This window comes from Lissotriton helveticus, chromosome 3_1, assembly GCF_964261635.1.
Source record: "Lissotriton helveticus chromosome 3_1, aLisHel1.1, whole genome shotgun sequence".
Taxonomy (NCBI): Eukaryota; Metazoa; Chordata; class Amphibia; order Caudata; family Salamandridae; genus Lissotriton; species Lissotriton helveticus.
This window is the reverse complement of record NC_136061.1, coordinates 923,527,691-923,548,835: the sequence shown is the minus strand read 5'-3', so window position 1 is coordinate 923,548,835 and position 21,145 is coordinate 923,527,691. Positions and strand designations below refer to the sequence as shown.

The following is a 21,145-nucleotide window of genomic DNA, read 5'->3' as shown; positions in this document are numbered from 1 at the left end:
ATATTGTTTTTAAACAGTTGATGGCTTGGAAATTGGCTGATGGGTTCTACCACAGCTTCAAAAGATAAAGAAAAATTGGTATATCTTTCGGTTAACAGCATAATGTTTAAAGTGAAACTGTTTTGAGATCATCAGAATGTTTTATGCTGCCACTCCCGTACAGGATTTTACATTGCAATCTAAGAACTTTTCCACTTGTCCTACTAGCAGACTTTCTAAACAACTCTCACTGTACCATGACTCAAATAGCGCACAGCAATATGAACCAAGCAAACATAAATTACCTGTTGTACATTTTCAATGCGACCAGGACCAGTGTGAAAATGATTATCACTCCAACAACAATAGCCGCTACTATCGCTCCCGAACCTGATAAAAACAGAGCAGTTTGGAATAAGTACATTACAAATGAGATAAAGGTGACAAATATCATATCCTGGAATAAATGAACACAGCAGCAAGAACATTAGGTGAAGAAACAATTAACATTGCATGGGTCTTTAATAGACTGGACAGACTGTAAAATACATATGCAATGAAAAAGCCTATAAGAAGTTCATACCTAGTGCGGCTTGCTACTGAGATGTTTGCAAATGGGAAATTCAACTTTCTAAAATGTTTACTCTGTTAACTCATTCAAGTTTGAATACCTGTCTTCTGTTGCAGACAAAGTTTAAGTCAATTTGAGTTTGAACCAGTTGACTCAATTGACCTCAATAATCTTGGCTACCTGAACCTGTCACATGCTTAGAAAATGAAAACAAATCAGTGAAGAGTTGCAAAAATGTGACTAGGGCCTCTATGAACATGTGCTCCCTTAGGACCTAATGGGGTCACTTGGGACATCAGCTCACAACGCAGCTGATGGGGACACAGGCACCAGGTGCTCACTTGACAGCTCGAGGGGGGGGGGGGCACATGGGCTCACCTAGCAGCCCTGGGGGTCTTGAGCACTTGCACTCACCTACCAGATGAAAGGTACCAAAGTACTTCAAGCATGTCCACAGACTGCACACAGCAATGAAGCGATTTCTCACCATGGATCTCAGAGGCAATTGACAATATTACTGGTCAAAACGACAGGAAAGAAATGTCTGGCAGGCAAGCATTCCAGCCCAAGAAAAAATGGATTACATTGTAAACCAGCGTTTCCCAAACTGTGGTCCTCGGACCCCTAGGGGTCTGTGACACATTCCCAGGGGGTCCTCAGGCAGCAGTTTTAAAAGCATTGCAAAGTCCCAAGTATAATTAGAAGTTTTTGAGCAACGATAAAAGTGTCAAGATAACACCAGTGATTAATGTTCCTGCTGGAGAGAGATCAGAGTTTTGTCTAGTGGCAGCTTGACTTATCTAATGTAGCACAGAGGGTTAATATGCCTATTGCAAAGAAAGTGTACCTGCATTTTTTTTCAAAACTGTGTTTTATCTTCATAGGTCGTGGGTTACTGCCTTTGTCACAGAGATTCTTTAGTTACTGTGCAGTTTATAAGTGACAAAGGTGATCTAGCACACTGACGTATAAACTGGCATCAAAAAGATGTTTGCAAACTGCATGGTACAAGATAGTAACTTATGTTTTTTCGCAGTCTTTCATTATCCTGATGCTGCTAAAAAGGATTATTTGAATGGAAATAAAGTTTAATTGTTAAAGTCAAAGTCAATGCTAAACACTGTGTTATGCCTACTAGTATGAATGACATGTGAATCCTACAACTTGTAGTCGCCTTTGCCTTATGTAACATTTTCTATACATGGGTTACATGTATGATTCATTGTCTCTATGGGCCAAATTTACATGGAAAGTGACTCACTGAGTACTACAAGCCATTTGGCTGCGCCACACTTAGTCACTTTCAAAGTACAGGGATGCAACATATTTACCACAGTATGTTGCATCTCAGTGCTCTCCCTGCGCTGGTGCACAAACTGCTGCCATGCGCCGGCACAGGCACCCTTGCACCATGGTGCAAGGATGCCTGCGTTGTGGGGAGATTGTTTATGTGCAGGTAGGATTCCCTTTCTGCACATAAACAATCACTAGAGGGGATTTCATCTTCCTAAAATACGAGGAGGAAAGAATACATTTCTTCTTGCTGCGCCTCCCTTGAGGAGGTGTAGCATTCAGACGCATTTCCAGATTTACGATTTCTCGTAAATATGGAAATGTGTGTGGTTTCATGGGTGTTGCGTGGGAACTCTCACAGCAAAACCCACGGAACGCAACTTTCACACAAAGTGCTGCGTGCAAAGGGGCCATATTTACAAGAACAGAAAAAGTCACGCAGCGTGGCTTTTCCTGTCCTTGTAAATATGGGGCACTAAAATGCACTGCCGGAACGTCACTTTTTGGGACGCACCGGTTGCGCAATGGGTTTGTAAATCTGCCCTATATGTGTGTGTGTTGTAAAGTGCTCCGACATCCTACAATGGTATAAGAGATGCAATAAAACAAATGAAATACATGTGACAGAGGGACTATGGAGAGATGAAGGGTGATAATAAGGGAATCACTGAAGAACCCCAACAAAGTTTGTCGTATCCTGGGGCATAGTAAGGTCATCATTTACTATTCTGTAAAAGCTAATACAATTCAATATATAACGATAAATGTGTTGTAGAATGCACTATTGTTTTCTAAATTTTCTTGGGGGGAGAGCCTCCCAAAGCCCCCTTTGTAGTGTTTAGACTCACTCACTGCACTTGGTGTGCACTGTATGGGGACTGGTCTGAAAACATTTGCCAGGGCTGCCTTGGATTTCCAGTCTGGCCCCGGCAGGAGCAGGAGCCTTGTACTGCGAAATAAAACCAACCATTTAAAAGTTAGTCAAGGAGATGCAGCACCATTCTTCCCAATAAAGGTTTTAGTTTTTTAAAGATTCTTTCAATATAAAGTACTAAAATCCTTCATAATTCGACTATTTGTTTTGTGTGCACACCTGTGTTTATTTTTTTTTAATTACTGTTTTAATGTTTGAAATTTAAATCATACAGATTGCTTGGGGGTCCCCGGCTTCCAGTGCTGACTCAATGGGGGTCCTCAGGAGTCAAAAGTTTGGGAACCACTGTTGTAAACCATTAACCTTCCAGTAACTCAGGAGTTTGGAAGAGACTTTGTATTTTAGATCAGAGGGTCTCACACAAAAGCACAAAGCTGGCAAAGGCTCAAAAAGGTTCGTATAACTAAATCAGGAGAGGCATTACATTATAGATAATAAGGGGTATAAATACAATTAACAGGCGCTGAAAGCAAACCAATATCCTCAGGAGGGAACAGGTGACTGGATCTGGTATAGCAGCTTGTGGGAACATTAACAAACATGACAAGTGCTAGAGTCAGTGAGGTGAATGACAGGGAAGAACCCATAAATAGCAGTAAGGGTTGGGTTGTGCGAGAAAATTAGGTTCTGTTGCAGTACCCCCACCCCACTTTTTGCATCGTATCTGCTGCAACGTCGACTGAAGTATGCTGCTTTCCTGCTAATCAGGTCCCCGGTACCGAGGTTCTTTCCCGAAAAGTGTACCTTGTTTGACACCACTTCAGCTACCCCTGTAAGTCCCTAGTACATGGTACCCCTGGCACCTAGGGCATTGGAACTGAAGAGGGAGGGTAATCTAGGGCTGCAGCACCAGTTGTGCCACCCTAGGGACCACTCGCCTGGGCCATGCAAATTACCACTGCAGCCAGCATGCCTGAGTTTAGAGAAAAACGACAAAATTGACATGGCACACTGCCCTGTGTGCAAAGCCAAACAGCACTGCTTCAGGTATAGGTAGGTCACCCCTCTAGCAGGCCTTACAAGCCCTAAGGCAGGATGCACTATATCTTAGGTGTGGGCATATCTCACTCACCCATACAGCCAATTCCACAGACACTCACTCTTCCATACAGCCACTCACAAACTAACTCACTAACTTTACCAAACAATCACTGAAACAGCCACTCACTCACTTATAAAACCATGGACACTCACTCATCCACCCATACATCCACTGTCAGACCCACCCATACAGACACAGACACTCCCACTCCCTCTCCAATACAACCACTAAGTCAACCCCAGAGCTACTCAAACACCCACTTATACACCCATACAGTCACTCACACACCTGTGCAGTCACTCAGACACCCACTCACACACAGATACACACAGCAACTCAGATAAACTATGTTTAAAACAGGAATTACTCATTAGTAGTATACAAAGTATACTACTTTAACTTATGTGGTACCCTCTTATATACGCTTAACACAAAAACATTTAGAAAACGCTCTCAATCACTGGATGATGTCAGTGACGTCAATTGGGAGGTTATCCGTGATGTCATGAGGTTTGTCATTGACCATGTCATGAGTAATGTAATATGTGAGGTCATCGTTGTGGTGTATGATTTAGTTATCTCAGGTAACTATAACTTCTGAATTTCACTGGTTTTGTACGAAACTAGAACCTCCCTGTAACCTTTGTTTTTACAGTGAATTTCAAAGTTTTTTAAAAATTCTATTTCCTAACTATGACGTACATGTAACTTTTTTTAAGTGAAAAAAATAATATATATATATATATATATATATATATATGTGTGTGTGTGTGTGTGTACACAAACATATTGATATATACACACACACCAGCTAATTAATCTTATTAAATGTGTTACATTTTTTAGATTAATCTAAAGAACTATAAAGTAATTTAGTTTAAATTGCATTAAAAGGTCTAAGGTGTTCCTTAGGCACGATAACTGAAATGTAATGTTTATGTTACTTGAAGAAATTGCATCTTCTAACCTCGAGGACAGCTAATTGAAGACACAAAGATGTTCAGGTGCAATTCCCAGAAAAACATACATTCATGCATTGATTTTAAGGTTAGGATGAAAGGGCCCTAGGTATACAGACATTGTAAATACATCACTTTTAAAGTGGCTTGCTTGTGGTACTTTGTACATTGAGAACGAACGTCCTACTAAACTTCAAAATAAAAAAATAAAAACAAATCTTTATGGTTGTTTGGGATCCCTTGATCGGTGACATTATGGTTCTTCTGCAGCACTGTTTCTCTGGGAGCTGTAGGAGAAAGTCTACAGAACAATCAACAGCATTCCATCACTAATGGCTATATGTGGATGTAGGGACAGTGCAAGTGATCTGTCACTGACCCACGTCCTACCACCTATGCCCTTCTATCATTGGACTGTGAAGGTGAAAATGGCTGGATCGTGGTATGGCAGGGGCACTCGTGCAGCCCGTAGGTGGAAGGCGTGCTCGTTAGGGTGACATAGATGGAGGGGATGGAAGCAACTTTTCCCCAAAATCAACATTCTTTTTGGAAGGGTCGGAGGATGGATGTGGTGGTGGGCGATTTTAGGATAGCCTTAGAGGCCAAAAAGAGCAAAAGATTGTCCATTTAAAAAACAAACATTTGCTACTAGTACGTAGTATTTCTAAAGAACATCAGATAATAACTTCTCTTGTTCTTATCGGCATCCATAATTCAGCAGGGACCACCATCTCAGCTGATGATTTTCTGGAAGCAAAACCCAGTAAAACAATACATTGTGGGCCTTAGCTGCTCTGGATAATGGTGTTACCCAGAGCCGAAGCTTGTGGGCAGAAGGACGCAGTATCACGAACAGATTACATCTGGATAAATGTAACTGGTCTCGTCATATGTACTCTCCAGCCTATCCAAGCACCTTTTCAAATCTCCAACCCAACCCGAGTTCACAAGACCACCAGGGATGACCGCAAAGAACGTTTACATTCAGTAAGATCACCCTAATGCACTAAGCACTGCTCCTTTCTCAGAAACAACGTCAATGTCCTCTGTTCTGAAGCCACCACAGCAGTGGCCTTCAGCAAGGAGTGGACCGAGCCTTTCAGACAGTCCATCCACTGTAGCGCAGCCCATTCACAATGGCTGCAATGGCTGCTCACCACAACCCACATCAAGAGCTGCAAACACTTCTGTTTTATAGCCCTGGATGGTAACTCTATGCCAGAACCTAACTAACAGGACAGAGAAAAAAATACAAGCGGGTGCCAAGCTATGCACAGATACCAAAGGATTGCCAGTCTGAAGCAACTCCACATGTGCCCCCACCCCCTGCAGGAGTGTGCCACTATAAAGTGCCCTGAAAGCAAACAGTTATTGTTCTGCAGGGGTGCCAAACTACCATGACAGAGAAAACATACAAGCGGGTGCTAATCCATGCAAAGATACCACAGGTTTACCATCCTTAAGCAATTCCGCATGTCCCCCCCTGCAGAGCATGCCAATTTCAAGAGCACTTAAAGCAAACAGCATAGGATCTGCAGGGGTGCTTCACTGCTAAGGCACATGTCTGATCCATAATGAACTAAGATGGCTGCAGAAGATGATACACAGAAGCGCACAACACTTCAAGGCTGAAAACCAGCATTGCTCAAAGCGACCACAGAATGCACATTCCATGTAGGCAAGGAATCGTCAGTACTGTATTTGAAACAACATGGAAATGCATGTCTCCATACCACTGGGTTAGACAACCAATGGAGATTCCCGAGGATGCTCTGCAGTTCTGGAGCCATGCCCTCAGAGGGCTGCTTGTGATAGGAAAGATCAAAACTTCTCACCTCAGAGTTCTCAGAAGTGCAAATCACCACAAACGAAGAAGGTGATTTTAAACTAACCAGTGGAAATATATGCACCTGTACTGAACTGGGCTTAAATATACAGCTTTTCATCATCATTAAAAAATACTTTATTCGGCCCGTAACAGACCATAAAAGTCACAGCAAAGATAAAATATCATGATACAAGTTCTTACAAAGGAAATTGCCTATCATCTTTCAGTCAAGAGGACACTCTCATACACACGAACGCACTAGTGCACAGATACATGCTATGTGTTAACTGCCCATGCCTACAGTTATATTAAGAAACAGGGCTACAAAAATAAATCAAGAACCTAAGGTGTAAAAATCACAAAAACGTTTAAAACTGGGGGATGCCTAACCTCTCTCAACTATCTCTCTGATGTAAAAACTATCCTGTATAAAGTACAAACAGTGCTAAAATACATGGTTTACAAGTTACTCATCATAATCACAGAAAATTGGGAAGAACATATCTAGTCTTTATCTGCTGGCTCTCTTTTAAACACTCTGTCATAAAAGTGCACATCATGCTAAGTGTATTTTTTTAAAGGAATTTCACAGTGAGATCATATCCTAATCAAGCTAACACTTTGTATTCTCTCCTTTAAGACGTAGAAAAGTCAGAGAATCTCTGGCGTTTGCAGGTCACAACGCGTACTTTTCCTTCATTTCAACACTTGTGTAATGATATTCAAGACGGAACATATTAAGGGGGACTTGAGAAGCTGTAGGAAAAGCATTTCCTCCTGTTGGTTCACAAAAAATCTTCCCGCGAGTATTGAGCGGATAAACCATTTTCTGACAGCAGTATACAAGGTGCAAAAAAACATGAAATGTTTGGTTGACTGATGTGACCGCCCATCACATGGCCAACATGGTAATGAAAGAAACCAGGTACCTGTGACTGGAAAGGCCACTAAATGATGTATAGTCTTTAACCTCATTAAATCTACAATCTATCCTCCAGTGTCTTTGCCCAGGTTAAAAAGGCTCCATACCTTGAAAGATCGAGAGTGACACATGAGGAGGAGGAGCTTAGCCTGCAACCATGATGGCCGCCTGATCCCTCGGCTCCGCCGACCGTCTCGCTTTCCCTCCGGAGGGCTGCTGATCCTGCCTGTTATCCTGTACCCGCGCAGATGTTTCGGACTCGGGAGACTGTCCTGGTGCCAACGGTGCGCTCCCCGGCGTGTTTACTGCAGCGGAGGCAGAGAAACGTCCTTGTCCCGTTCTGGGCGTGATGGCGGCGTCCCCGTCTTTGTTCGGTGAGGACGGCTGATCCTGAGTGCCACACCCGTGCTCACTTCCGACGGTCGACTGGCGGGGAGCGGCTGCTGTACTGCTCCTCACGCCGCAACGCTTCATCCCGCCTGGCTCCCTCCACGCTTGCAACACTGTTTCTGCAACCAGTGCTACAATGTGTCCTTCCCCCAGCCGGTAGCCGACGTTTGATGCTTCTTTGTTTGCCAGCAACGCTGTGGGTGCCATCTTGGACCGCGCACTCGACACTTGCGTCTACCGACGCGGGGCTGCTTTGCTGGTGTATGTGACAACTGGCGCTGCACCGCAAATGAGTGCGGTGTTCTGCCGGATTGCGTGACCCCTGGGCCCCCGATATTGTTGGCTCTGCGGAATGCTGGCTGCCTATGCACGATGGATGTCTCTGACCGGTGTTGTGATCAGACCTGTTCGCCTGTGCCCCGAGTGCGGGACGCTGCTGCATCTACCTCACCTGTGGTGTCTCTAACGTTTGCTGATGTTATGAGCGCTTTGAGTACTTTGCGCACTGCCCTATCTACCACTGCTCGGGACCTGGGGGACCGCCTTGACGCCATTCTGTCCGTGGAGCCCCCGACTTGCCGAATGGGTTTCACTGTGCAGTGCGCTTCGCCACACCCTGTGCTCCAATGCCGGGCTGCGCTTCCCCAGATCTGCGTGGTGATTTTGGAGCACCCAGCTGTGATGTTGCCTGTCATGGTTAGGCTACAATGGAGTGCGCTATCTGTGCCGGGGCGCTGGCTGGGGGATGATCTTTGGACGCTATGCCGAACAAATCCTGTGTGTACTACTGACATGTTTCTCTGTTTTATCCTGGCTTTATTGCTCTTGTCTTGGCTGATCGCTCTTCGAGGGTTCCTGTTTTGTTCAGCCGACGACCGTGGGACATTGAAGTGGACAGACCTTGGTGGACAGTGCTCTTTATTGTGGCCGTCGTTTTGTCTGTTTTTTCCATCCACGAGGGTTACGCTGCGATGGTACCTCGTCGTCGTGCTCGACCGAAGGGGACAAGGTTGATGCTGTTTTTTCTCCTTTTTTGCCTTCTGCTGCCTGTTTTTTGATTGGATAATGTTACCTGGACTGGGGAGTTAGCCGTTGGTTCTGTTTTGGGTTCCGGGGCCGGGGGGGTGGGGCTGCTGGGTTAAATGTGTCGATGGTTTTGTTTCCAACTGTTTAGCCCTCCTCCGATCTTCACCGATTCCCTTTTTCTTTTCTCTTTCTTATTTCTATATTTCGGGTCTTTTCGGGGCGACAGGCACGCTGCTGGGGGGGGTGGCCGTAGCCTCTGCATGCGTGTAGGGTGGGGGGTATGCGTTTTCCCTATTCCTTTTTGGTTTCTATGGGCCTTTTCTTCCTTTCTTTATTCTTCTTTTCTGCCTCCCTTTGGGTGGTGGGTGGGATCGCTGCGGGGTGGGTGGTGACTAGCGAGTTACATGCTGTGGGAATGTACATCCTTTTGTATTTTCGATAGGCCGCCATTTTGTATTAATCTTACGGCTTGCTGGATCTCTGTCGGTATCGCTCGCCCGTTTCTGTTTTGGACACTTTATATGGACTTCGATCCTCCTCAACTCCTAATTTTTACGCTATACTATAAATTTAAAATGTAAACCTTTATGTATCCTGCTTCTCGGGCTTACCTATGTCCCTGGTGTACTATGGAATGATTATGCTTTGTTCTCATTTGTTTCCGAGTCGCCGTTTCAATTGCTGCTTTGACCTGCAAGATGTTGTGGCCGGCCGGATGGTTGTGGGCCCGTATATGTTTGCCAATAATACGAAATAAAGGTTTTCAAAAAAAAAAAAAAAAAAGAAAAAAACAAGAGAGTGACACATGAGCTTGAACTTTTACTGAGTCAAGCACTTTTGTAAGCCTGGCATCCTCTTTCTTTACAGAATACTTTTCCTTGACCTGGCCCATAGAATATGAATTTATCTTTCTCGGCAGATCAAAAGGGTCACTCATTCCCAGTTTGAAAAGAATACTTTTAACATATTTTCTCTCTCGAATTACTTAGAATAAGACAGTCCTCCACTATTTTTTCGTTTAAAACCCAGCTCTAGAGTTAACCAAATCTTGATCCAATGCATAACAGGGGCCAAACCTACCTTATCTTCCAGATAGACCATCCCTAGTTCATTATGAGTTATAAAATGTGGGGTGAATTTTGCAACCCCTAGCATCCTGTTTAACAATGTGATCCCCACCACCTGAAAAGCCCTTAACACCTCCACCGTATGCGCAAGCATTGAGACTTTTACTTTTATAGAGCATAAACATTTCTTTCAAGGGATTTTGTCCTAACTTCTTAGCACACCCGAAGAATGCTTCACATAAGGCCTCCATCATCTGAGACCTCTGGGCAATTAATCTATCCCAGAGCATATTTCAATTGAAAGGGATGCCTAAGTAACTGAAATTCTTTGTCTTTAGGATTGAAGTCTCCCCAATAAAAAATAAAAAAATAGCGGGTGTTTTTTGTGCCACAGGTCATAACATAAGATTTTGAAGGATTCACCTTCAGTTTCAACCCTTGCATAAAATTATTAAAACCATCTAAAAGCAATTGTAACTCATTTGCTGTAAGAGCTATTAAAACTGCGTCATCCATGTACAAAAGCAGGGGGACTAGGCGGGAACCCATTTTCGGAAAGGGTGTGCAACAGGATAAAAAGGAGTCCAATGCGTTAATATAAGCTAAAAAAAAAAGGAAGGGGAGCAATATACAGCCTTGCCTAACGCCTCAGGTAACTTGAATGGGAGAGGTAAGGTCTTCACTTTGAGATTACCGTACCCTCATATGGGTATCTCTGTGAAGGGATTATAAAATATACAATAATGGGGGTTGGTCAATCCCTGCCTGCTCCAAGCTATCCCAGAGTATGTCTCTGTCTACTAAGTCAAAAGCACAGAAGAAGTCCATAAACGGATGTATGACATTACAACGCATGCTTTTACCACGCATGCCTTTACAACGCGGTTTTTACAACGCAAACCTTTACAACGCATAGCGCTTTGGGGTGCTGGATAGTGAATAGTTTAATTTACTATTCCAACTCCAGTCCCCGTGGACACTAGGGAAGGTGTTGGATAGTAAATTAAACTTATTCCCTATCCTAGAGCGCCCCCAGCGCAATGCGTTGTAATGGTTTGCGTTGTAAAAATTGCGTCGTAAAGGCACTGCGTGGTAAAAGTTGCGTTGTAAAGGATGTTCCCCTCCATAAACACCATCTATAAGCCCCCTCTCCTGGCTTTAACATATTTCCCTGAGATTAGAGTCAAATTAAGGGATTGCTCGGTTGCACCCAGTCCCGGACTGAACGCATATTGTGTCTCTTCAAAAAAGGATTTTTCTTCCTCCCACACTTCCAATTTTGCTAAAATAACCTTTCCAAAGATTTTAACTGAAGCGTCGAGTAACGAGATGGGGTTGTAGTTAGAAGGGAGCATCTATCTACTCTCTTGTATATAGAAACTGTTATCTATTCCCTCCACGACTCTATAGGTCCCTCCTTGACTATACCTCAAAGGCATTAGTAACCAAAGGGACCCAGAACTCAAAACTGGCCTTAAAGAGCTCCCCTGGGACCCCATCAGGACCCATTGCTTTTCCTGTTGAGAATCGACAGTAGCCTTATGGAAGTCCCCTTCCATGATGGAATTACCAAATTCTAGAAGGCCTAAGGGTAACACAGGTGGATCTACTAACAGTGGGGCATTGGTATTACTACATACTGGGTTAAAAAGGTTTTAGCAATGATTGCCCCAATCCTCTTCCAAAATACGGCAATCTGGATCAGCAGATGTTTTATTGGGAAAGAAAGGTCTATTTACAATTTCTCAAAACACCTATAGCTTCTCATTTATGGGTGCCTTAACAGATACTTCTCAAATTACACCTGCATGGTTTTCTGGAGATATTGTACTAGTTCATACACTGATTCCAAAAAAGGAGACTCTCACATGAACAGATATGCCAGATACCAGTTCCAAAAACTCAGCGGTCATATTGATAAAGTACTGGCTACTTCATGACTGTGATTTGTGGCCGTCGCTGTCAGTATCTAATATCCACCAGCTTGGAAAATTAATGACAAATTGCACTGATAAAGCACCCATGAGAAACTAACTAACTTCCTAATATGGACACTTTATGGAGCATGTGTTCTAAATCACCCTTTAGATAATCCCAAATGACACTGTAAAAATGAACTCCTGGAATGTAATTGGAAATCATTTGCATGCTATAGTTGACACATTTGTGGATTAGATGTTCACACTCAGTCGTTATGTAATATTTTCCAAAGAGTTGTATAACACCGATAAACCTCTCTCAGCGGTAATAGTGAGTATCTCGGACCTTGATGTACCAAGTCTCATAGAGGAGTTGGCCCATACCACTGGTTATTTGACCTCATCTAGCTTATGGCCAGAGCCACAGACAAGTGCACTAAAGGAGGGAGAAGGCTAATAAATTGCACTAATTACAAGGTAAGAAATAGACTGTGCTTTTGAAATACGCCTGGGAAATATTTTGTCATTTTATGACTGAGTTATGGACAGTATAATTCTTTTTAATTAATTCTTGAATATCTCTCCGGTCAGGTTATATTTATTTTTTAAAATATGTCTTCATTAGTTTTTTTACTTATACAACAAAAGATTTTGCGGTAGAGTACTGTTAGACCTGTCTGCTTCTGGGAAGACTCTAACCACCATGATTTATTTTTGTCCCCCTTAGCCTCCCAGACTTTCTATTTTTATTTTTACATATGTCCATCAGGAATTTTTTTTAATGCTGTCAGGAGGCTAGGTGCTCCTTGGCGATGACGCCATTTTTCCCTCATAACCTGTGAGGCCTAGTCAGCCCCCTTGAAAATCTAGGGATCTCAAGAAACCTAAGATGGTGTCCACCAACTGCCATAACGGACACCACTGGAGGACAGGTCCATAGGTTAACATTAGGGAACTTTCTAGAATACCCTAGAGAATTCTGCAGGTCTCAGGCCACCCTATATAAGGCCAGTGACCAGCAGCCATTTGGTGCTGACCCCAGAGTAGAGGAGTGAGGCAGTGGTGAGAGGAGGTGGACACACTGAGAGCAGCTAGTTGTCATTTGAGGCTGACAGTTACTTCAGAGGATTGTTCCCCCTTTAGCCCTTGACCGATCCCTCTCTCAAGACAACAGTTATTGACCAAGAAAACAAGCTTCGTGAGAAGAAAAACCCTTCTGGATCAGCATTCCTGTAGAAACTGACAGGATCTACTTTCTGAAACTCAGTCTTATATGCCCTGCCCAGCGCTGCACCTACCAGGGTAGCGAGTCATTTGTGGTCCCCTTGGAGCGCCTTGAGGTGGTTGGGGAACTGTGGAGCCTGGAGCACCTGGAGGAGCGAGTGCCCGATCTGTGAGGTACTTCTTCTGGAGCCGGGGGAGGAAAGCAGCAGCGTGTGAGGAGCGGCGCAGTGTGGTCCGTCTGCGGGACCCCGGGGGCACCAGGCGCGTCAGGAGAAGCGAGGAAACGCTTCCGCGCAAGCCAGTAGCGCGACCGCTTCTTTCAGCAGGAGGGGCCTAGGGTCGAGCAGGCCCAGGGGTGCAGTGTTCCCAGCGTGACGAGGTCCGGGGAGGAACACGCAGGCGCCGACGAGCAGCGCGACCTGAGAGGTGGAGCCATTGCGAGGAACGCGCATGCCCCAGAGATCAGCGCGTCCATCGGGTTGCCTGAGGTGGCGCCAGACGACTTTCCGGAGCGCCGCGTTGACAGCGGAACCCCCTACTTGTGAGCGCTTGCTGGAGGAAGTAGCGCTTGGGCAACCGACCGCCCATCTAACCTCTGGTGATCCGCCGACGCAGGAAATCACCGCGTTAAGCCTGAAACGAGGCCCCCTAGCCAGCGCTGACAGGAGAACGCGCGCTTGGGCTGAGGAGGCCGGCAAGGCTCTTCCCACGTCAGTGCAGGGAAGCAGCTGATCGGGGGAGCTTGAGAGGCGGGTACCAGCTGAAGGCCTATGGACTGTGGCATATCTGCCACCCAGACAGTAAGGAGAGTGGGAGTGTGAAGAGGGAAGTGTTGGGTAAAAAGGGATAAAAGGTTGACAGCTATTTTAAACAGGTCCATAAGCAGAGAAAAGGGCCTTGACCTTTCTACTTCCCTGGAGATTCATTCTGTGACAAAGGAGAGAAGGGGTTAGGCAACGTAACCCTAGATGTGTTAACATAACCAATGAATTGGTAGGCTGTAGTAAAGAGTTATTGATGTCATTGTGTATTAATGCAAAATACCCCTGTAGAGTGTGAAGTCTAGGAGCTTCAATTAATTATCCAAGAAGTTCTTTGAATGTACTGCTGAATTCTGATAAAAGTATATGATTTACTGCTTTTTCCACAGCTGGAGGAGTGAAAACTATTTTCTCTAGTAAAAGTGCAATGTTTATTCCTAAAAGCAATTGATGTGATAACCTGTATGCTTTCAAATCCAAAGAGCCATATTATTTTTATAAAAGGTAACGGTATTTTTGCAAACAAAGGTGTTGTGTCTTTATTTTAGTGGTTCATCAATGTGTTACTGTGGGTAAGCTGTGTAAGTACTTAGCCAACGCCTGGAGTTAGCTGTAGACCACTACTGTGCCAAGCTACCATATGTAGGCTTGGGTAATCTAGGTCCAACATAATTGGTGTTTCAGCGGTGGGATCACGGATTTGTACTTACACTCACTTATTAGTAACACAGTGACAACCACGAGACCCCACCTGGAGTTTTCTCCCTGCGGCCCTCCTAATTTATATTTTTGATTTTTCTAAATTTACTTCTGGTGGTGGGTGGAGGTTAACCTCAAGTCACTTCGTGGGTTTCTCCTGTGAGTAATTTTATACCATGGCAAAGCTGGAGGTGAATCTTAAAGAGTTGGAAGCCAATACTGTGGCCCAACTCAGGGATTGGTGTCAGCAGAACGGGGTATTTTTCAATAAAGGTGCCAAGAAAGGAGAGTTGCTGACAAGCATAAGGGCATGGTTAGAAGCTCGCCTAAGGGAGGAACCAGAAATGGAAGTGGGTGATGGGGACACTGTTACTGAGGCTGCATTGCTGAACCAAATGGGGAGAGGGAATCTTCTGACAGGTCCCAGGTTACCTTCAAGGGCAAGCAGCAGTGTTTCAGACAGGGGCTTAACCGAAGCCGAGCTGGAAGATAGGAGGGAGGAGAGGAGGTTGAAAATAGAACTAGCCAGGATGGACATGGAAAGGGAGGATAGGAGGTTGGCACATGAGCGAACCATCAAAGAGATGGATTTACAAGCCCTAAACCGAGGATCCCCCAAATCAGAGAATGGTGGCAGCGATACCCAGACCAACATCAAAGAACCTAGACCGTACCTACCAAAAGATATTATGGCTTGTTATGTACCCAGTGACGACATTGCTAAATGGCTAGCCGCCTACGAGGTCTCGCTAAGGGCCCATGGGATTCTGGAAGTCCACTGGGGAGGTGGGTTATACAAATACATGCCCCCCACTGGCAGGGATACTTTGTTGGCTCTTGACCAGAGTGAACAGACCTACTATCCGGCTATGAAATCAGCGCTGCTCAAGAAGTTTGGGTTGACCCCTGAGAAATATAGGCAAAAGTTCCGGGGCAGCTACAAGCTGGGCACGCAAAACTGGGTAGATTTCTTGGACTACTCCAGGAAGGCCCTGGAGGGTTGGGTAAGAGGCAGCGATGTAGGGGACTATGAGGGACTATATGACCTCATACTCAAGGAACACCTACTCGAGAAGTGTCTTCCCGAGCTAAGACAGCATCTGGTGGACAGCAAGCTGACCAGCCCCAGGAAGCTTGCTGAGGAGGCGGACATCTGGGTTAGTACCCGGGTGTCGACTAAGGGGACTGGAGGGAATTCCCAGAAGCAAGGACAGGGCGCCCCCCAGAGGAAAGAGGGAGGGGAAACTAAGAGGGAGTTCTCAAAAGGGCCACAAAATACTTCGCAAGGAAGGGGCAGAGGATTCATCCCCAAGAGTAACCCCCCTCGCAACCCTACCCCTGGCCAAAGCCAGCAGCCAAGGGTTGTTCATTGTTTTGAGTGTGGTGGTGTGGGACACTATAAAGGAGATGTGAGGTGCCCAAAAAGACCACCCCCTCCCACTGGAGGAAAAGCCCCGGGAATCACTAGTGTAGTGCTCGGGGAGGAGATACCTTTGGTTAATGGAGGGGAGCGGGCGGGTGTCACCTTAGTGTCCCTGGGAGACAAAGAGATGGTTCCCAAGACCCAGCTGCCCTCTAATACTACTAAGTATGAGCAGTGGGTCACCATCAATGGCCGAAGAGGGGAGGCTCTGAGAGACACAGGAGCCAGCATGACTATGGTAAGGAGTCAGCTGGTGTCTCCAGAGCAGGTCATCCCAGATGTACTCCATCCCGCCGTAATGGCTGACGGCAGATTGGGCCACTATCCTGTGGCTCAGGTTCCCTTTGAGTGGGGAGGGGTTGCAGGTCCACTTCGAGTTGCCGTAAGCCCTGCCGTGCCTGTTGACTGCCTGTTAGGGAATGATATGGAGCACAATGCTTGGAGGAGGGTGGAGTACCAGACTCACTCTGAGATGCTGGGACCCCCTGACTGGACTTGTGTCAGCACAAGGTCCGCGACTGCCCGAAGGGGGAGTTCATTGACGCTGGAGCCTGGAACAATGGCCCAGCCGGCTGCCAGAGAGAAGAAGGACAGGAGGCCGGAGGACCCTGCCTCGACATCTCCACCTCGTGAGACAACTGGACCACCTGCGGAGGTGGATCTGGAGTCCACCGGGGAGAATGTTGCTTCCCTGGAAAACCTACCCATCCCCACTGAATGGCATGTGGAGGGAGGTCCTTCCCGGGAAGAGTTCTGCAAAGCTCAGAAAGAGTGTCCTACTCTCGAGGGGCTGCGGCAACAGGCCAACGCCCAGGCAGCGGGAAACATTGAGGGGAGCTACCAGATTTACTGGGAGGATGGACTCCTCTACAGTGAGCCCAAGACACCTGGCCACGGTTCAGCCAGAGCCTTGGTGGTCCCTCAATGCTTTAGAGCCTTTCTACTGGAACTGGCTCATGAGATACCATTGGCAGGACACCTAGGACAGGACAAGACCTTTGCCCGGCTTGTCCCCCATTTCTACTGGCCTCGAATGAAAGTGGCGTCGGATACATATTGTCGGACGTGTGTGTCTTGCCAAGCCAGTGGGAAAACTGGGGTGAAGCTAAAAGCTCCCCTGGAACCACTACCCGTCGTTAGCACCCCCTTTGAGAGGGTGGGCATCGACATTGTAGGGCCATTGGATCCACCAACTTCAGCTGGACATCGGTTCATACTGGTTTTGGTGGATCATGCCACCCGGTACCCAGAGGCAATACCTCTGAGGACCATCACTGCACCTGCAGTGGCAAGGGCCCTGATGGGGATTTTCACCAGAGTGGGTTTCCCCAAGGAGGTCATTTCCGACAGGGGGACTAACTTCCTTTCAGCATACATGCGGGCCATGTGGAAGGAGTGCGGTGTTACCTATCGGTTTACTACTCCCTATCACCCACAAACCAATGGTCTTGTGGAAAGGTTTAACAAAACCTTGAAAGGTATGATACGGAGTCTTCCTGAGAGCCTACGAAAGAAATGGGACATCCTCCTACCCTGTCTCTTGTTTTCCTACAGGGAAGTGCCACAGAAGGGAGTGGGCTTCAGCCCCTTCGAACTTTTGTATGGGCACCCTGTAAGGGGACCTCTCAGCCTGGTGAAAGACGGATGGGAACAGACTCCCAGGAAGCTTCCCCAGGACGTGGTGAGCTACATGCTGGCCTTCCGGAGCCAAATGGCTAAGTTGTGGAAGCAGGCTTCAGACAACTTGGAGGCCAGCCAAACAGTTATGAAAGAGTGGTATGACCACAACGCTCACCCAGTGGAACTGGAGCCTGGACAGAAAGTGTGGGTAATGGAACCTGGAGAGCTGAATGCCCTCCAGGACCGTTGGACAGGCCCCTTTGAGGTTTTAGAGAAAAAGGGGAAGTCTACCTATTTGGTGGATCTTAAGACCCCAAGGCAGCCCCTCAGGGTGCTGCATGCCAATCGTCTCAAGCCACATCATGAGAGGCCCGAGGTTGTCTTAATGCTGGTGACCGATGGAGCAGAGGAAGAAGAAAGTGAACCTCTCCCTGATCTTCTCTCGTACAAAGAAAAAGATGGATCAGTGGAGGGAGTGATTCTCTCGCCATCCCTGACTTCTGAACAGCAAAGTGATTGCCGCCAGATCCTGGAGCAATTTTCTCCCCTGTTCTCCCTTGTCCCAGGTAGGACCCACCTGTGTACCCATGACGTGGACACAGGAGACAGCCCACCTGTGAAATCTAAAATCTACCGGCTGTCGGACAAGGTGAAGGCCAACATCAAAAGTGAAGTCGCCAAGATGCTGGAGCTAGGGGTGATTGAACCTTCTGGTAGCCCTTGGTCTAGCCCGGTGGTTTTGGTACCAAAAGCTGCCCCACCAGGCATCACACCTGAATTGAGATTCTGTGTGGACTACCGAGGCTTGAACTCAGTGACTAAAACTGATGCACATCCTATCCCACGGGCGGATGAGCTTATTGACCGGCTGGGAGCTGCCCAATACTTAAGTACCTTTGACCTAACTTCAGGGTACTGGCAGATTTCCCTTACTGAGGAGGCGAAGGAAAGGTCAGCCTTCTCTACACCTGAGGGACACTACCAATTTCGTGTGATGCCCTTTGGGCTCAAGAATGCCCCTGCCACTTTTCAGAGGCTGGTGAACAGGGTCCTTTCGGGAATGGAAGCTTTTTCTGCTGCATACCTGGACGACATTGCTGTCTTCAGCAGCAGCTGGGAGGACCATTTGCAGCACCTGCAAGCTGTTCTTCATGCCCTGCAACAGGCTGGCTTGACCATCAAGGCCAGCAAGTGTCAGATCGGACAAGGGTCGGTGGTGTACCTAGGTCACTTGGTGGGCAGAGGGACGGTGCAGCCCCTCCAGGCAAAGATTGAGGCTATCATCGCCTGGGAGCCCCCCAAGACTCAAACAGAGGTCCGAGCCTTCCTGGGCCTCACTGGATATTACCGTCGCTTCGTGAAGGGGTATGGCACTATTGTGGCCCCTCTCACTGAGCTTACTTCCAAGAAGCAACCCCGACGGGTAGTCTGGACGGAGGCTTGCCAGCGAGCCTTCCTGACCTTGAAACAAGCATTGTGTTCCGCTCCCATTCTCAAGGCCCCTAATTTTGCTAGAGAATTCATTGTCCAAACAGATGCGTCAGAACATGGCATTGGGGCAGTGTTATCGCAGCTAAATGATGAGGGCTTGGATCAACCCGTGGTCTTCCTGTCCAGGAGACTACTCCCCAGGGAAAGGAGGTGGAGTACAATTGAGAGAGAAGCCTTTGCGGTGGTTTGGGCTCTGAAGAAGCTGCGACCATACCTGTTTGGTTCGCACTTCCTAGTTCAGACTGACCATCGCCCCCTTCGTTGGCTGATACAAATGAAGGGGGAGAATCCCAAGTTGCTAAGGTGGTCCATCTCCCTACAGGGAATGGACTTCAGGGTGGAACATCGACCTGGGGCAGACCATGCCAATGCAGACGGTCTATCCAGGTATTTCCGCCTTAGTGATGAGGACTCCCAAGGGGTTGGGTAGTTCTCCCCACTTTCAGCTGGGGGGGACGCGTGTTAGACCTGTCTGCTTCTGGGAAGACTCTAACCACCATGATTTATTTTTGTCCCCCTTAGCCTCCCAGACTTTCTATTTTTATTTTTACATATGTCCATCAGGAATTTTTTTAATGCTGTCAGGAGGCTAGGTGCTCCTTGGCGATGACGCCATTTTTCCCTCATAACCTGTGAGGCCTAGTCAGCCCCCTTGAAAATCTAGGGATCTCAAGAAACCTAAGATGGTGTCCACCAACTGCCATAACGGACACCACTGGAGGACAGGTCCATAGGTTAACATTAGGGAACTTTCTAGAATACCCTAGAGAATTCTGCAGGTCTCAGGCCACCCTATATAAGGCCAGTGACCAGCAGCCATTTGGTGCTGACCCCAGAGTAGAGGAGTGAGGCAGTGGTGAGAGGAGGTGGACACACTGAGAGCAGCTAGTTGTCATTTGAGGCTGACAGTTACTTCAGAGGATTGTTCCCCCTTTAGCCCTTGACCGATCCCTCTCTCAAGACAACAGTTATTGACCAAGAAAACAAGCTTCGTGAGAAGAAAAACCCTTCTGGATCAGCATTCCTGTAGAAACTGACAGGATCTACTTTCTGAAACTCAGTCTTATATGCCCTGCCCAGCGCTGCACCTACCAGGGTAGCGAGTCATTTGTGGTCCCCTTGGAGCGCCTTGAGATGGTTGGGGAACTGTGGAGCCTGGAGCACCTGGAGGAGCGAGTGCCCGATCTGTGAGGTACTTCTTCTGGAGCCGGGGGAGGAAAGCAGCAGCGTGTGAGGAGCGGCGCAGTGTGGTCCGTCTGCGGGACCCCGGGGGCACCAGGCGCGTCAGGAGAAGCGAGGAAACGCTTCCGCGCAAGCCAGTAGCGCGACCGCTTCTTTCAGCAGGAGGGGCCTAGGGTCGAGCAGGCCCAGGGGTGCAGTGTTCCCAGCGTGACGAGGTCCGGGGAGGAACACGCAGGCGCCGACGAGCAGCGCGACCTGAGAGGTGGAGCCATTGCGAGGAACGCGCATGCCCCAGAGATCAGCGCGTCCATCGGGTTGCCTGAGGTGGCGCCAGACGACTTTCCGGAGCGCCGCGTTGACAGCGGAACCCCCTACTTGTGAGCGCTTGCTGGAGGAAGTAGCGCTTGGGCAACCGACCGCCCATCTAACCTCTGGTGATCCGCCGACGCAGGAAATCACCGCGTTAAGCCTGAAACGAGGCCCCCTAGCCAGCGCTGACAGGAGAACGCGCGCTTGGGCTGAGGAGGCCGGCAAGGCTCTTCCCACGTCAGTGCAGGGAAGCAGCTGATCGGGGGAGCTTGAGAGGCGGGTACCAGCTGAAGGCCTATGGACTGTGGCATATCTGCCACCCAGACAGTAAGGAGAGTGGGAGTGTGAAGAGGGAAGTGTTGGGTAAAAAGGGATAAAAGGTTGACAGCTATTTTAAACAGGTCCATAAGCAGAGAAAAGGGCCTTGACCTTTCTACTTCCCTGGAGATTCATTCTGTGACAAAGGAGAGAAGGGGTTAGGCAACGTAACCCTAGATGTGTTAACA

General features: G+C 47.3%; 1 protein-coding gene across 2 annotated transcripts in view; it reads right to left on the bottom strand.

Annotated features, from left to right (window-relative positions):
• Positions 1-21,145, bottom strand: part of NCMAP (non-compact myelin associated protein) — a 990,488-nt gene that overhangs the window by 722,929 nt on the left and 246,414 nt on the right. For both annotated transcript variants that reach the window (XR_013608733.1, XM_078681267.1), the window contains exon 3: positions 285-369. Coding sequence is in view for 1 of the 2 variants with exons in the window: in XM_078681267.1 (XP_078537393.1) it covers positions 285-369 (85 nt within the window). In the remaining variant the exon portion in view is untranslated. The remainder of the gene's footprint in view (positions 1-284; positions 370-21,145) is intronic.